Source organism: Amphiura filiformis, chromosome 17, assembly GCF_039555335.1.
Source record: "Amphiura filiformis chromosome 17, Afil_fr2py, whole genome shotgun sequence".
Lineage (NCBI taxonomy): Eukaryota > Metazoa > Echinodermata > Ophiuroidea > Amphilepidida > Amphiuridae > Amphiura > Amphiura filiformis.
The window spans coordinates 26,523,335-26,541,187 of record NC_092644.1 but is presented as its reverse complement, the minus strand read 5'-3'; the positions used below and the strand labels follow the sequence as shown (position 1 = coordinate 26,541,187).

At 36.6% G+C, this 17,853-nt stretch overlaps 1 protein-coding gene across 1 annotated transcript in view; it reads right to left on the bottom strand.

The window, feature by feature from the left end:
* LOC140137540 (cdc42-interacting protein 4-like) overlaps positions 1-13,572 on the bottom strand; it is a 72,849-nt gene extending 59,277 nt beyond the window's left edge. Inside the window, 1 exon segment of the mRNA XM_072159253.1 lies at positions 13,284-13,572. Within this exon segment, the coding sequence (XP_072015354.1) occupies positions 13,284-13,439 (156 nt within the window). The 5' untranslated portion in view covers positions 13,440-13,572.
* Positions 13,573-17,853: the final 4,281 nt, after the last annotated feature.

The window sequence follows — 17,853 nt, the reverse complement described above, 5'->3', positions numbered from 1 at the left end:
ACATGTGGTAATGACCCTTTTGCATGAAGCCACTTATCAGTCTATATTGAACATCTTCTGGCAAATCTTAATGATGTGTTGAAATATAAGCAATACATATGCAGGATATTGATAGCAAGCTTGCAGGTTCATTGGTTCATCTATAATAGCAATTTGTCGTCCGTCAGGACAGGAATTATTTAGCCATGTGTTACACGAATCACAACAACCTACCCTTTTAATCAAAACAAAGAAAAACAAACAAATAAAGCACCAGTAATTTCTAGACCACTATTTCCAACCCATAATGCTTCCGAGTCAATACACTTTACAGAAACTGCTGATCACACTGGCCAAACACACTCTATGGCACATTTTGCATCAATCAGGGATGCAGCTCTAAATAGGTGCAGTACCCTAATGAACTTACTTCAAGAATAACTACACCAACAAGGCTCAGCTCTAGTACTGAGTTTTTATGGAAGAATTTCAAGCGCATTCAGTTTTTCCATGCAAGCAAATTATATACAACTGGGGTGCAGGATCAAAGTAGCTCAGCTCGGCGGCGCAGATAAGTCCTCAATAAAGGTGGTGCCAGTAAAAACCATCACCTGCTCTCTCTGAGATGTTCTACAATCTACAGTGTACACAGGCCAGTGAATCTTCAGCTGGACGGAGGTCACTGAACTTTCACAAGCAGAGAACTTGAGCAAGCCATGGTCAAAGGAAGGGGTGATCACAGGCCTTCAGTGATTAGCGGGTTTGCCCTAGTTGCCCCCACCTCACTGTATTGAATCTTGGGAGGGCAGTGATTAAAAGCTAGGCTGGAACATGCATTCACCTTACATGTATACACCAACCCACTGGAGTCGAGGACCTTACCTATTGAAAGTCAGTTATTGAAGGAACCATGAATGAAGCACAGACATACACTTCACAGACATACACTTGCTTTGCACTTCTGTAATTCTGTTCTTGCACACTCTGTGTTTTATGGTGGGCCTCATGTACTTTGCAACTGGCCAGCAAATTCACTGATTAATTGACTGGACTGACTGGACAGTGACTTCTACAATCAAGGGCAACAGTAAATCAGGATGATTATCATTTCATAGGGTCATTGCCAAGCTATTTAAAATACATTTTGATGTCCTGTATTCATATTACTGAGTGTAAACTTCTAATTTATGACCTCAACAGACAAATCTGGAGATACTGAGCTGTGTCCATTCTGAATTACTTGGGAAGTATAAGATTTAAATTTCATACAACGGCTATGGCGACGTGTGCATAGTGACGTATGTAAATAAGCCTCTTGGCTCAACATACATTACATACATGAATAACAACTGTCACTGCAACATCTACTCAAGTAGTTTAATACGAACGCTTAAATTTAGTATTAGAAATAAAGGAAGGCAACCTTTCATATAAATTTCGAATTTATCAAGCCATCATGCTGCATAACACACTAAATTTCATATGCTATATTATCATACCAGAGAGTGCAATAACACGATAAGTGGTGTATAATGGGCAAATATTAGATACAATAACAGATTGGGGCGTATCAAAACTGGTACAAACCAATGTTGGTGAACATTGTGAATCGATGTACATGTATAGGCCATTTTAATTACGCTTTTAGTGCAAACTGTATTTCGTTATATTAGCATTGCACAGCCACTCATCAACATTGTTTAGAAATTGTGAAAATTAATCTTATCTAATAATCTTGGCTCTTTTTTCTTCTTTTGTACAAAATTGAGCAATGAAATAAATAATCCAATTCCGATAAAATAATTCATTTGCATCCAAACCGTAAGTGTACATCAACTGACATTAAGATTCTGGATCAATGGGACGTGACAAGTGAATTAACAAAATATAAATGACCAAGCTGAACTTCCCAAATTTTTAAAATAACACACAAATTTATGACAAAAATTCTTGTTGAAAATATTATCAATGTGATAGATCTATTTGTGAACAAGGTCAGAATGACAAGATAGCGATATATGACTCATCTTCACAGAACTATGCCACATCATGGTGTGTAGCTGGCAATATGCACAGGTATAAGGAATCACTGAGACCAGGTGATTTATTTATTAAATCTTATTCTTTGCATCGCTCATTTTCCCAACTGTGTATGAGCATGATGAGGTGTTGCAAGCACAATCTTATGTACCTATGGATGTATGCATGAACATGTGCGCTCTATGTTTCCAACAATCAAATTCAATTTAATTTCAATTAAATTTGCAATGAACCTTTCAATATAGTCTTACTTCCATGGTTTGAAATACACATTTTGCCAGTTTATGTAGATACAAGTATGTTGGGGCTGTTGTCGATAGGTAGGACTGTTGTCGACTATACTAACTTCTAAGCCTGGCATTGTCGGATAATTTTGTACTGGAGTACGTCTGTACCTGACACATTCTTGGTGATTTCTGAGCCTGGAAATGCCAACCTTACTAACTTCTAAAAAGTAATGATTGAGTACAAGATGACAATGATATGGTGGAATAATAGATTTCATTTCGACTTGATTGATGTTATTGCTTTGTTGTTGTCGGATCTTGAGATTTGATTCAACAATGAAAATTCTACTCGACAACCGCCCCAAATAGTAATATGTACATGTGCGCTTGTAAACACCATCAAACAAGGATATGCACCTAAACTGTGGATTGGATGCACAACAACCGCAGTCGTCCATGGTTCTTTTCCCTACTAGCATATCGCAAACAACGTAAAAATGCAGAGATTTTACAAAATCGTATCTACAACATAGTTGTAATAATGTTAAAATGAGTCTTATCTATGCTGTGACTCTTAGCCTACATTGTATTTTACACTTTTTAATTAATTGTCCTGTACATTCTCTATGAAAGAAATAATTTAGGCAGATTCATGTCGAACATTTGGTTAAATTTAAAAGTCACTGTCATTTGATGACAAAGAATAATGCAAGCTGTTGACAGTGCATTTACATAATTACGGGCAGTGTCAGTATTAATAATGTAAACAAAAAGATTGAGTCACATCATTCAGTCACTATCAATTCATAAAACACACACCTATCCATCAACACATGCTGTAGCACAGCCACCACCACATGTGCACACACACCCCGATACACAAACACACAAACTGCACAAATATGTGCAGTAATGCAGATAGTCTCCACAGCAGCCAGTTTGGTTCCGCTCCCTCCACACAAACAGTCTGCCAATTGCCACTTATAACGCCGTTTCTGATTAGCTACACGAATGTAGCCGTCAAGCTGTACATACGGGAACTTGATTGACCTCAGTCAGCTGGCGAGAATGCCGCGAGATGGCGGGTCAAACTTGCTCATGAATAATAAAGTAGCCGTCTAGCCGATCGACCAATTGAAAGCTTTGTTTGACGTCAAGCTGGATGACGTCGGCAGAAAACCGTTAGCGAATCAAAAAGGACCAGTTTGTGATCATTGGCAGACTGTTTGTGTGGAGGGAGCGTAACCAAACTGGCTGCGGAGGAGACTATAATGCAGATAGATGAAGAAATACACATGTCACATACACTATACCATAGATTATCAACGCATCACCCACCCATCCTCACCACATAGAATTTTCTACAATTAAAGAGCCATAAAACAGCCACACAGACATGCATATCCACCCCCCCAATATACCACACACCCACATACGCACACTCTACCCCTGGTCCTCCCCATACATACTGATATATATATTTTCGCTGGGTTAATTTTTTTGTGATTTTCACATTATTACTATTCTCAGCTGTCTATTCGACCACAAAAAGCGTGGAAATGAAACCCCCATGAAAATCCCAGTACATGTACAAGTAACACCTCTATTGATCAATTTGTTCAACTGCTTCCTGGTTCCAACCATTTACATTAATAAAACTGAAAACAGCAAAAGGTCTCCCAATTAGCATAGTTATTACCTGATGACTAATCTTTGAGGGGATACCCTCAGACAGTTAATATTGAACCAAAGAGGATGATATTTAGGTGTGTTAAACCATCCATGCACATGATGACATCATCCAAACTCCTCCACCCGAATCCTCCATTAATATTATACTGATTGCCACACCGACATGTTTTTTAATTTATATAGTGTTATTAAACCATGTTATTCACGCTGCTTTGAGATCAAACTCATTCATTATTGAAAAATCACTTTTATGATAATATGCTTCTCAACATTGACAGTATTGCGCATATTGTTTGAGAAATCAATGGCGATTGTTTAATTTAGGTGATTTAATTTTATTGCGTATAATTTTCTAAAGCCCAGGTTTAAATAATTGCTTTATATTTACATTGAGCCATCACTGAACTATGCTTAATCATGTTAATGAGCCATATTGTATCAGAACAATTTCACTCATTATTATCATAATTAATAGCATGGTAATAAATCCATCTATTGTACAAATTATACTGATCTGATGCCTATAAATATCAAAGCATAGAAATAGCTTTCCATTAAAAAAAATGCCCATGCTTTCTGCATGCACTTGACCTCTGTTTTATATTTTCATTACATTTAATTTTAAACCAAAAATATAAATAAGATGAAATATCTTGATGATTTGTCATATTTACATTTTGGCACACGATGGCATTCACTATCATGATTTATCAAAATACTGGGAAATACTACTTTAATGTACATTGTACATGTGTCCATGAGGCATATATGACTCACAGCGAATGAACACACAAATATGCCGTAGATGACCAATGTGGAACCGTTGATCAATGATACATTGAACAATACTAGTACAGAAGTTACTTTTGTTCATTGTAATTTCATTTATTTCATTGCTATAATCAGTGATTAAATTGGTGTAAAGGTCAAGTTTAGCACTGTGTTCGATTTGTTTCAATTCACTTCCCTTGAGTATTATTTTGAATAAAATTTACATGAATCTACTGTTCTTCTGAAATTCTGATTGACTATTAATTTGACTAAATATTGTAATATTCTTAATAATATATATATTTTTTTTAAATCCTCAAATTACATATTAATTTTATGTTTAGGAGCCGTTTAAATTTTTTTTTAACATCTAAAAAGACCCTACGATAATTTGTGATCGATTGAAAAAAAAAATGGGTCCAAATTACAATTTTGTATCCACAAGGGGCCAAGTCATTATTTGTCTTACACAAATGATTCTTACCTGCCCCCCCAAAAAAAATACAAAAATACAAATAAAATTATTATTATTTCATTTTTCCATTTAGAAAATATGGAAATTGACAGCCTTAGTAGTTAATACCAATTAGGGAAAAAAAAGTACATTTCTTTTGTCTTCCAAATGTGACATTTTTTGTCAAAAATGAAGAGTATCAATCATTCTGACACAGCCTCTAGGCCATACATAATGAATTTCTTCCAAATCTTCCGAATATGATCCTTGCAAAAAAGTTAAAAATAATCATACCCATCCACTATCAGTGTCACAGACAGGCCTGGGTCAAAGTTGCAATTTACATGGATCTAGGACAGACACAATAATCTGCATAAGAAACAAGAAACACTAGGATCCATGCTCATCTAACAGGGGCACAGTTCTTAAATCCCAATACATTTGTACATTCATTGAACGACCTTTGAAAAGTTGGGTACAAAAACTCATACTCTGCAATTTGAGGTCAAATTTTGTACTATGATTGTTTAATAGAGTTTATTGGACTATGCCATTGGGATGAGGCTCTTGTGGTCCATAGTGAAAGGTTGTGGTTGAACTGCTGGTCATGGGCATTCCTCACAATCTCAGCATACTCATACAAAGGATGAGCGACTGAAGATGTGGGCCAGATACATGATGACTAGCACATTGATGTTAATATCCATCCAATCAAAAGATGAAAAACATCCATGGATTCAAGTTCATGTGTGATGCCTTCATTCTGGTTTACTCATCTCATTTGTGGATGATCTCTACAATAGTTCGTCAACCTTGGACAGGCTGTTAGTGTTACATAAATTATGTACATACTGTATGACTTATTGGCCCCTCTAGCTTTCCATATTTTCCTGACAGATCTCTCTGTCTCAGCAAGGCTCGAATTTCAGGGAGGCCACCAAGGACATTGCCTTCCCCTTTTCAGTTTTGGCCTTGGTGCCCACAGATCTTTGTCAACTTCAAGGCATTCTTTATCACTTGTTGGCCTTGATGCCCTTCCTGTCTTTCCCCAGTGGCATTGAAAATGGGTGCCCCCAAAAAATAAAATTTGAGGCCTGTGTCTCAGCATAGACCATTGGTGAATGTTTCTACAAATGTACCTTGAAAAGTCTTTCAGAATATTTCCTTTCTTTAGCTCTATGGGCTCTTCTAACCCTCTGGATCTAAGCCTAAATATATCATAACAAGCCTCCAATCGACATTTACTACAATAACATTCAAACCATGCTACATGTAGCACTACCAATTTGGTATCTGAAGAGTGAAGACCTCTGGGTGTCACATTCCTCCATCATTTTGCAAAACCTTGGCAATGAGAAATAAATTTACATTTTTCCAGCAGCCCCAATTTAAGTTTGTTGTGTGTAAGCACTGCCAACAACCATCAATTTATGTGAAGCTCTTGTAATGTCAAAATAACAAATAATTGTTGCCAATATGAAAATGTTCAAAATGAAATTAATTATAATTTCTTCACAAATATCTAGCTCATCCAGTCTATCTACAATGAAAATTAGGGACACAGGATTTGCATGTGAACCAAACTCCTTTTATTGAAGTTAATGTCACCAACTATGGATATATCATTTTGATGAATGGTAATTTATTTCTAACTGGGTCAAAATAGGTCAAAACAGTAAAATATACATTGTCCACATTTTCCTAAGTACTGTCTTGTAAGTGCACTGAGAAGCAGAAAATACTTGTTCTGAATTTGACAGTCCATTGACAGTCTATTGACTCCTCAGTTGCTGTAGTCTGTATCAATGATGCATACATTCAATCATTCAATTAAAACAATCAGCATCAGTTGGTTAAGTTTAATATCTCAATAGCACAAATTATTATTACATCCCAATAGGTACAATTTATTTAAATCACATCTCATCAATCCCGATTAATTATGATTACAGAAGTTACTTTCAAATGTCAAATGCCAACATATTTTTTAAACCAGACCAATCAAATATAAATACTGATATATAAATTAAAAGCATATTTTCTATGTTTTGCAATACATAGGACAAAATCTCATCCACTTACACCAATCAGGAATTGTGAAAATTCAGTAATCAAGTTCATTGAACCCATTTATGAAAACCCGCATATATTTTCTTTAAACCATTGCTATGACATCAGTCTATTCAATAAACTGTAGATTATTTTCTGCACGAATCTACAGCTAAGTGTATATTCGTACAGAGAGGTGTGGATTCGTACAAACATATTATAATCTACTGTTTTATTGAATAGAATTACAGCTGTATTTATTATAATTAGAACATGATCATGAACAAATAATAAAATGAACAACATTCAAAAATTATGAAACCTTTTTACAGACACAAGTCAGTAACTGCATATATTTTCTACATTAATTTCCTATTTCATTTCTTTTAATTTGATCTTATTTTATTTTTATCTTAAACTTCAAATTCAAATTCTCTGACATTGGCTTAAATGGATTAGTAATTTCATAAGATACTTGTTGTCATAAACAATTGAACAATTGCAAGCTAATCTGAATACAATTGTTGATCTGGTCTCTATCTTAAATATTCGTGCTTGAATTATTGGTAAAACATCAAACCTAATCCACTAATCAATCAAAATGTTGGGCAACCTTGGAACATAAATTGTAGAATTGAAGCCTGAAGAGTTGACAATAAAATATAATAGATGTACATTATTGATAATTGTTTCACTTGAATCACCTCTAAAAGCTGACATTCAAACAAGTGCTATAATTTTCATCTAGATGCAAAAACTATCAAAATTCCTAATTACACTCTTGTAAAATATTAAGGTTATGGATTGGTTTTATTTCCAAGTTTGTCAATTGCGATGACTAACTTTTTGTAATGAAGGTACTCAAATTTTTAATTAATTGCTCAAATTTGCATAGAAGACACATTATAATACGATCAATTGCATCAAGTGTAAACTTGTGGTTGAGTATGTTGAATAGTTTTTGATATGTTGGCATCAGTTTCAATATTTGCTGTGATGATGGCAGACCATGTGGTTGAACTTTGCCCCTTGTTATTAACTTTATGCAAATAATCAATGATATCACTAACACCACGATGATGACACCGACTTCATTACCAAAGAGAAAATGGACAAAGATATTTTTGGTGACAAATATTTTGCCTTCCTGCTCCAACAAATGAGCAATTTAAGCATTTTAAATATGTACATTTTATCATATATAGCTAAATGATTTTATGCATATTTCGTACAAAAACAAACAAAAAAAAACTTGTGTTTAAACTGGATCACACACCTTTTTGGAATGATGGTACATATGGCAGACTTACATAGCACGATAGTGTGACGATCATTTTGATCACGGTTCAGGACTCAAAAGGTGTGATCCAGTTGCTCGGCTTACACATTGCACTTCTCTGGGAATTGTCATCTACTTGTATTCCCACGTTAACTACATTGTATGGCTTCAGGATTCAACACCCAGCCTCACTCGCATGAGAACGTTATATACATGCTGTTATCGTATCTTCGTGATTTTGTCTCTATGATTGCTTTCTCTTTTTTTTTTGATGAATTTTTAGTTAATAATCGGCTTATAATAGGCAAAAATGTGTTGTTGTTTTTGCTACTGTGCAATGTGTGCATATCTTCAAAGTCCTAGACTTACTATTCGTCAATTCACATAAGCGCACACCAGTCACACATTACGCAACCCACAAGTTATAAGGTATTGCTGCACCAAACTGCGTGCACACCAATGTTCTATCTCTGTATACAACTATACATACACTATGTTAAGAGTCTCACTTTTTTCGCCAATTATAAGCCAAACAAAGTTGAGCAAATCACTGATGTATGCAGTGTGCCCTCAACAGCCTACAACAAAACTTGAACAGGAAATGAGAAAACAATAAAACAATATCTAGAATGTAGCACTGAATTGTATTGAATTGGGGAAATATTGTTTTCATTATTACCAAATCATTGCATGTGGTTGAAACATAAGATACTTGCCAACAAAATGTGTTATTTGTGGCTGCTGGAGAAAGACAATTACAGACTTTGTTACAACTTTGTTTGTACATAATTTAGTATCATTTCCTCAAAGCAGGGTTCTTGCCTCTATACTACTAGTCTATAGGAACATTATCATGTAGTGCTCAGTTCAGTACGCAATCAATTTCTTTACATGTATATTTTGAACAGTTTTATAATGCCGAAATTTCTGTTTAGCCCATAGATCTTAAAAAAACAAAAAACGGTTCTGATGGTACTACATGCCGATATCAAAACTGAAAATGACTTGTAAATATAATTTATATTCCACACAAAGTTGGTCTTCTTTGACCACCTTGTCCTTGCTACATGTAGTCTAGAATAAAAGTGCAATTGGGAATTCCTTTTTCCTCCAACTCAGGTCCAACTACTTAGTCTTTGTCAAAGACTACTCACAAAACAAGGGGGAACTGACTGCAAAGCCCTGACATCAAAGCACGAAGAGGCAAGACATGATCGAGGTGGGACAAGATTGGTAAAGATGTGTGCGCACAACTACCCAGTAGTTTCTCTCCCCTTTGCTCTCCCTATGTATAATATAGGTACATGGTCTGTATTACAGACTAACTTGCATACAAGATGAATCATACATGTAGGAGGACCACATAGCTTAAGATAAATTTGCAATGTTTTGGGTCATTTGAGGACAAATCAACCCACAGTACAATGTAGGTGGGGTTTTTGGTGCTCTACAGGTGAAGCCTTGCATTTCCCCCTCCCACATATCATAATTTACATGTACATGTAGGATCAACAGTAGAGTCCTATTGCTGTCGATCCCAGAGGGTATACTGTTGCTTTGCTTCTCCCTGGCTACTTTTATTTGGATAGAGTAACATTGTTTTACATGGAAAATGATAACCACCCATGACTTTGAAAGTGTATGGGGCAAGCATAAATTTTACTAAAAACTATTCAGTGGTTATCAAGGGGGTAGTCCTTCAAGAATGACTCTTGGCTTGAGAAGTTTATATATCCGCCTTCGGCCTCACTACTCGGCCTCGTTGTTCGGCTTCGCCAAGCCCCCCCCCACATAGCCGGGGTCATTCTTGAAGGACTACAAGGGGGAGGGGGCTTTGTAGTTGAAGTCACTTTTGAGTTCAGTACCTCTGCTTTGAATTTTAAAATTGAAAGCATTGTGCAAGCTTTAAAGTTCTGATTATTTTCCTTATTTTTCTGTCTATTTTAATCTATATCTTGAAAAGCACTTTGCCAAAGTCCCCCCATTTGATGTACCGCATCACATAATCATACATGTTCATCCCTATCATATTTTAAACGAGGCACTTGAGTCCTGACCTACATGAAAAATCACCAGGCATACGCCACACCAGGCATACAACATAGTGCAATTAGCACAGTTGGCCGGCCAAAAAGATTCAGCATTGGCTATTAGTAAAGACCTTCGTTTGCATGAAGTGTTTAATGATCTCCAAGGGTAATTTTCACTGTGCCGTGCCAAGTCATTTTTGCCCAACTTTGTCATTTTTCATTGCCTTGCCTCACGAAGTTCTTAAGATTTGGATGAAATCTTGAATTATCAAATCAATTGCTTCTTGATTCAAGAATGTTATGTAAACAAACAGGTGGTGAAAACAACAACTAAAGGATGGCACACAAACACACACAACACTTTAGTGTTTTTAGTATCCAACTGTGGACACACGCTATAAGTTTTATTCCATTTTCTGTGGCCTCTTAATTAACCCTAACCATACTAAATCACGCTACATGTAGGAAAACCACTGAGCATGCATGTATCCCACATGATGCCATGACACAATCAGCCTTCCAGAATCGCTGGTCAGGCCAGCGAAACCCCTGTGGCTACCTGTCGATAATCTTCTGCTTGGAACGGAGGGGACCAAGGTTCGAATCCTGGGGATACCAAGTGATTTCTTTGTTCATCTTCTCTCCTTTTTCATTTCTTCTTTCCCTTCTGACAGAAAAAAACCCATGGATTCGGTTAGGGATTAAAGTTTCCCCTTATTCTGAGCATGGACTAACCCTACACCATCAACCACGGTTGTGGTTATGTTTTAAGCTACTTTCTATCTAGCATCAATGTCCAGAACCGTGGACAAACCCCATTGTGTCCACTGTTATGCAGAAATTTCTCATCTGTTTCTGCAATTGAATACTATTTACAAAAGCAACTACACACGTCATACATCATTGCCCTTGTTTTTATTACTTTAGTTTGGCCCCCTTGTCCCCCTACCTATCCAGCACTTCCTGCCAAGTTCTGTAATTATAACTTGGCAGCTCATACACATCCCATGATATCACACATCCAAAGTGTTCCTTCCTCTGGATTCACCAAAGACCTACAAAATAATTAGAATGCGTTTCATTTCCTTTATGGTAAAAATAGATCTGTATAAAAACAAATAGTACTTTTCTACTTTGTAACCATAAACACACATCACTAACTTTTGAATTCAGTTTAAATCTGTAAATCCGAATGTTTACTTAATTATTAATTTATAAAGTAGAAATTTGCCTTTCTTTTTCTTAATCAATGTTCACATTTTGTTTGCATCAAATAAAATTTGATAATGATATACATGTATGGAATGGTTCACATTGAAAATACATATTTTTCTGAAAATACATATTTTTCTATGCAGGCCACCATCAAGAATTTCTAAGGGGGTGTATGGGGTGTACAAATTAGGTGTGCATGTGCATTGGTTCAAAGTATGAAATTTACTTTCACTGACATAAACTTGAAAGCACACTGGGCTAGCTTTCCAAGGATTTATCAACACTCTCCATGCGAGGACCTTTCCCGAGTCCTCGGTAGCAACCTCTATAGCATAACACATGTACTGCTAATGATCTCTTCTACTGAGGACTAAAAACAAACACTTGGGTTATTCCGAGGACATTTTCAATAACACATCATCACCAATCTGAGGACATAGTTTCAAGTTTGGTGTCCTCGGAAGGGAAGTGTATGTGTAGAGTAAGGGTGCGTGTAGGGTAAGGGTGCACACAAGTGGGGAGTATGCAGGGGTATGTGTGGGGGTGTGTGTGCATGGTTATTCAACATCAAACAGGGTGCAAGCATGTTTTCACATATTGTATTGTACATGCACAAGTAGTGGTCTCATCAACAAACACTATGAAACACTAGTAATACCAAAATTCAACAATGTGACTTCTTGTCCCACCTGCACTTGTTGTACCTCCATCAAACTGGCCCTAAACATTTTGCATTATTTGTAAAACAACTTCCAAGCTGAATCTGTTGTCAAAAGCATTACAAGCGCTACATGTACTCCATAGGATTTGAAAACACCAGGTTACAAAAGTTCATTTTAATATAGAATTGAATCCAGGGAAAGGAATTTAGTCATAGCAAAACCCTGCTGCTACTAGACATGAAGATCTCGGTCAATTTCCATGGGAAGTCGCTAGCACACTTTCAATCTCATGTCCTATTGTCTAGCATTACAGAGTGGCCCCTCCCAACTTACATGTAACATATCGGGATGTACAATTATACACACTATAATATCAAGACATAATATTGTTTTTGGACATTTCAAATAAAAATGCTTTTTTATTCCCATGATGACGGGCCATTTCAAAAACACTCCACCAAAATAGCTCCCTTTCTGCCATTTCCAAATCTATTTTCGTGGGGATCATTTTACGAAATATGGAGTAAATCGCTTAATTAGTCTCTGTGCATTTTGAGCCCAACCAGCAGATATGTATTAAATCAGCACAAGAAGCACCTGAACCAATTACACCCCATCCTTTCTGTTTTTGACAAGACTAAACTACTTAATTGAAGAGTAATTCAAAAGCATTAGCAAGTTGCCATGTAGTTCTTTACGGACTTACTACTCATCAAAAACAGACCAACAAAAAAACAATATGTGGATCAACACTTCATCCAACTACTATCCGGTAATGGATATCACATAATTGTATCGAATTTACTATCAGGGTGGGGCTCTATTAAACTACAAAGGCATTAACTAAGCCACACCAAGCCAACATTACAATACTAGTCTACTCACAGCAATCTGTTCATCCAGAGTCATTTGAGATTCGTTCAAAGCCGAAGTTGTTTTCTCAAGTTGAGCTTGACCCGACTGTCCATGTAATGGGGGCAATTGCGGGAGTTTCTGTTTCAGAAGACTTCCCGCAGCCGATAAATTCTCCGCAAATATCATCCTTGAAAAGAATTCGTCCGAAAAAACTGAGTGCAACAGTATCTAAATCCTCGACAGCAACTGCTACACACAGAACAAAATCCAAGCCTGACTTGTACAGCACTAAACCACTCCCGATCCTAGCCTTCCAACAACTGCGTCAGCACGCAGTATGAATCAACTATTTCTTGTCTTCTGACAAGTTCTACCTCAGGAACAGACTAATTACAGGCAAGGTCCCCGGTTTTCCAAGGGGTATTTTCAGACAGTTTGACTCGCTAATGCGTTAACTATGTCACATGTACTGTAATTGGCCTGATCCTGTCTACAATTCGCTACCTGATCTTTCATTGGCAGCCTCAAAACGTTGTTTATCTTACGGCCTCCCTGTGTAAATCAGTGAAGGGGTATGTCCCGGAAACAGCGTAAACTTTTCCTAAGCTACAAATAATGCCTAACGTACCATTGAACAGACGGTCGTTTCCTCTGGGTAATGATTGAGAAGGATCTTATTTTGTTGTCAAACTTGAAACCTTGTGTTGACGATTTCCATAGTTACAACTTCAGAAGCATTGCTTAAAGCTTACTGGAAATGACTATACACATGGTGCAAGTAGCTTACATGCGTGAAGTGTTTTTTTTTTAAACAAAATTTTCAGTTTTTGGGTTTTTTTTGCAAGGAGAATCAAGGATGGACAAAGGGAGGGAAAGAAGTTCTAGAAGCTGTCTTAAAATAACGAATAATGGGGTGGGGTTATAACAGGGGAAGGCACTTTGTGTCCAGAAACCTTGCAACTTTTTTTAGTGGGAATCCTCCTATCACAGTCATTTTTAAAGATGTGTACATGTACTGTATTACAGGACATGTTATTGGAAAATAGCAATAGTTGCCCTATGAAGTTTGTTTAAAAGTTACATTTCTGAATTTATGGTACCGTATTGATTCCAATAAGCGCCCAGGGCGCTTAACAAAGTCATTTTGCGTGGGCGCTTATTTTTTACCTGGTTTACCTAATTTGTTCGTAAGGGGCATTAGAGACAAATTGATGTAGGTTATAAAAGGGTCCTGAGACGATCTAGTAGGTTTTCTGATGCAGAAAATGTATTGCAAGTTTATACAGGACTTGTAGTCCTCCAGCTATTTCACTGTATCAACATCTATCTGTCATTGGAATGAATACGGTATCTATATCAACTGCAATGTATACACCAATGATGTTCACCACTATCAGCTATACTATCAGCTACACCTCTAAGACTCCATCATGGATCTTTGGGTTTGGTCCCTATTTACACTATTTTATGCTATACAATTCAAAAAATTTCACAAACAATGACAGAGCAAAATGAAAACAAATCCTGCAAATGCATATTGATGAAAAAATGTTTTATTCAACCATGCAGCAGCAGGTGTAAAAGGGCAAGTGGTCATGGAAGCATTGCTCAAGCTGAGCAGACATAAATGTTGAAAAGTTTCTTTGACTGATTATTTATTTACATTCCAAAAGTGCAAACATAGAATGGACAGAGCTATTTTTGTAAAGAATCTTACATGTATGACACATTTTTTTTTCAAAATCAACAAGCCAAACAAGCTTAGTTCTTTGACCAGGGTCATGCAAGAGGCCCCTCCCAGGGGCCCTCCGCCTCCGTCCAATGAAAACAATTGTGTCATCATCATTTGTATTACAAATTGAATATGATACATGTAGCATAGTGACCTCAAGTGTGTGTTTTTTAAAGTGCTGTTTTATACTGATCAACTGATGAAGGCCTGGGCTCCATCTGACCCCATCTTCCACCACTGTTAACACCTCTCTTGTCATCATGCTTGTACCTAGACATCAACAGCTTACTTTCCTTCAAGCTAGAGGGTACAATTCTGTTACACAATGTTTCTAATGGCTGAAGTCCCTGTAACAATATCAAGAGATCAAAGGTTGCCCCATTGTATACTATTTGACCAGAGCTAATGCACTATTTATACACACGATAACGGAGATGCGTTGATCATCACTGGTCATTCAATTGGTCACATCACTGTGATAAGATGATCCATCTTTTTCATGACCAGACTACATGTGAACTTTGAAACTTTGGCTATTACTACGAGTCTACGTGCACCAATAGTTTTAGCGACAGGTGTGCTTGTACTTTTGTATGTCAAAACAGTCATTATTTTTAATGTTTCATGTTTGAAGAACATACCATTTTTTTCTGAATTTGAAGTTTTTGACACCCTAAACAATCTATGGGCATAAGTCGCTTGCCCATGAATAACCACAGATCCTGAACTTACCCGTTTTACCAATTTTTTGCATATTAGCATAATGTCAACCTTGAAATACAAGTACAAGTGCCCCTCCCATATCAACCTATAAATATCATCGTCACAGTAGCCATTTGGGGGAACTTCTGCTCATCTCTGCTATTGAGTCAACTAATTCTATTTCTCCAGTTTCTTGACAATTTGCGACATTTAACTGACAATCTTACATTTCGTCAGGATTATCCAGTAGGCCTACCATATTCTTACTGGCTAAGGAAGTTCTGGTACCATCACAACTTAACAACATCCACGGCCTACGGGCTTGAAGTAATCAATTTCCACTTGAGATCAATTTCCACTAAGGCCTATGCTTGAAACAAGTATTAAAACACCCTAAACAATGTATGGGCATACATGTAAGTCGCTTGCCCATTAATAACTTATCCATTTTACCAATTTGTTGCATGAGTATAATATCAACCTCAAAATTTACAAGTAGGCCACAAGTAGGCCTACAAGTGCCCCCTCCCAACAACCCAACAAGATCATCATCACAGTTACATTTGCAACTTCTGCTCATCGCTCCTATAAATTATAATCTAATCATGAATATTTCTCCAGTTTCTTGACAATTTGCGACATTATTTGACAATCTTACATTTCCTCAGGATTATACAGTAGGCCTACCATATTCTTACTGGCTAAGGAAGTTCTGGTACCATCACAACTTAACAACATCCATGGCCTACGGGCCTGAAGTAATCAATTTCCACTTGAGATAAATTTCCACTAAGGCCTATGCTTGAAACAAGTACACTTAAATCCCTGCACAGTTGTTGTGTATTTAGCTTGTCTATAATACTCATCTTACTCCCTAATATCCAACCCAGAGGCCTCAGACTGTCATATAGAATTTCCTCTTACAAGCCCAATGTAAAAGCAACATTTTCTGAACCAAAAATAGACCGGATCAACCCTGAAGTTAAGCACAAGAAATTATGATGTGAAACAACAGTAATGTTAAAAACGATTGAATGCTTCCACTGCTGGCAATGATGTCAATCTCACTGCTATCTTTATGTAATCTTCCTAGAAAATATATGGGATAGCTTCACCTTCAAAGCATAAATATTTTGTACCTGTAGTGTTCTGTGGCACGTCCAGTTTTACAATTTTTTGCTGACTTGGTCGCCAAATTTGGGCGACTTGGACACATTTCTTTTAGCAACCCTGCGAGCCACCACAAAATTAACCATTATAATATCTCAAGTTCATAACTTCTTGAAACCTTTTTACAATCTCAACATTCCAATAAAATCCTGAAAGCATGTGATAGGCATTTGAAACTTATCCAATTGTAGATCATATTCTATTTAAAAACATCAACATCAGATCATGTGCATTCAAGAAATGATTCATTCTTTGCACAAACATGCTCCTATATTGTTGAAAATGTACAAACACAAAATTGACAGCCTAAAAAACATGATAAACAAAAACAAAAATTCCTTTCAAGGTCAGAAGAGTCTACCCTAAGGCATTATCTATTCATTTTACGAAACACAACAGGCCTTGAGCTGGAATTTCACAAAACATCTGATTCCATCATTCATTTTGTGCGAGTTTAACGCATAGAATTTGTCGAGTATGCATCAATTGTATCGCACGATTATACCGTGGTGAATTTGTCATAGTGAAACATTTGTCAACCCACATCCGAGTATGAATCGAGCTATATTCATGATAAAATAAAACTTTAAGGGGTACTATTTCTGCCCAATTTTGTGCCTATTTTTGCATTTTTCTCAAAAATTATAGCGCATTGGTGACAAGTAAGATATGTATATTATAGGGGCAAGGACTACAACTACTGCACTGGAAATTTTATTTCAACACAGACAACAGTTGTGGAGTTACAGTCAAAAATGAGGGAAAACCAATATTTGATCAATAAATCAATAACTACTTGCCTTGGGTTGCTGAATTTTCAGTGCAGTAGTTTGTAGTCCTTGCCCCTATAATATACATATCTTACTTTTCACCAATGCGCTATAATTTTTGAGAAAAATTCAAAAATAAGCACAAAATTGGCCAGGGGTGTAGTACCCTCTTAACAATGCTTATTTTTCCTATTCTAACCCCAATTCAGCATCTCATTCAGGTCAC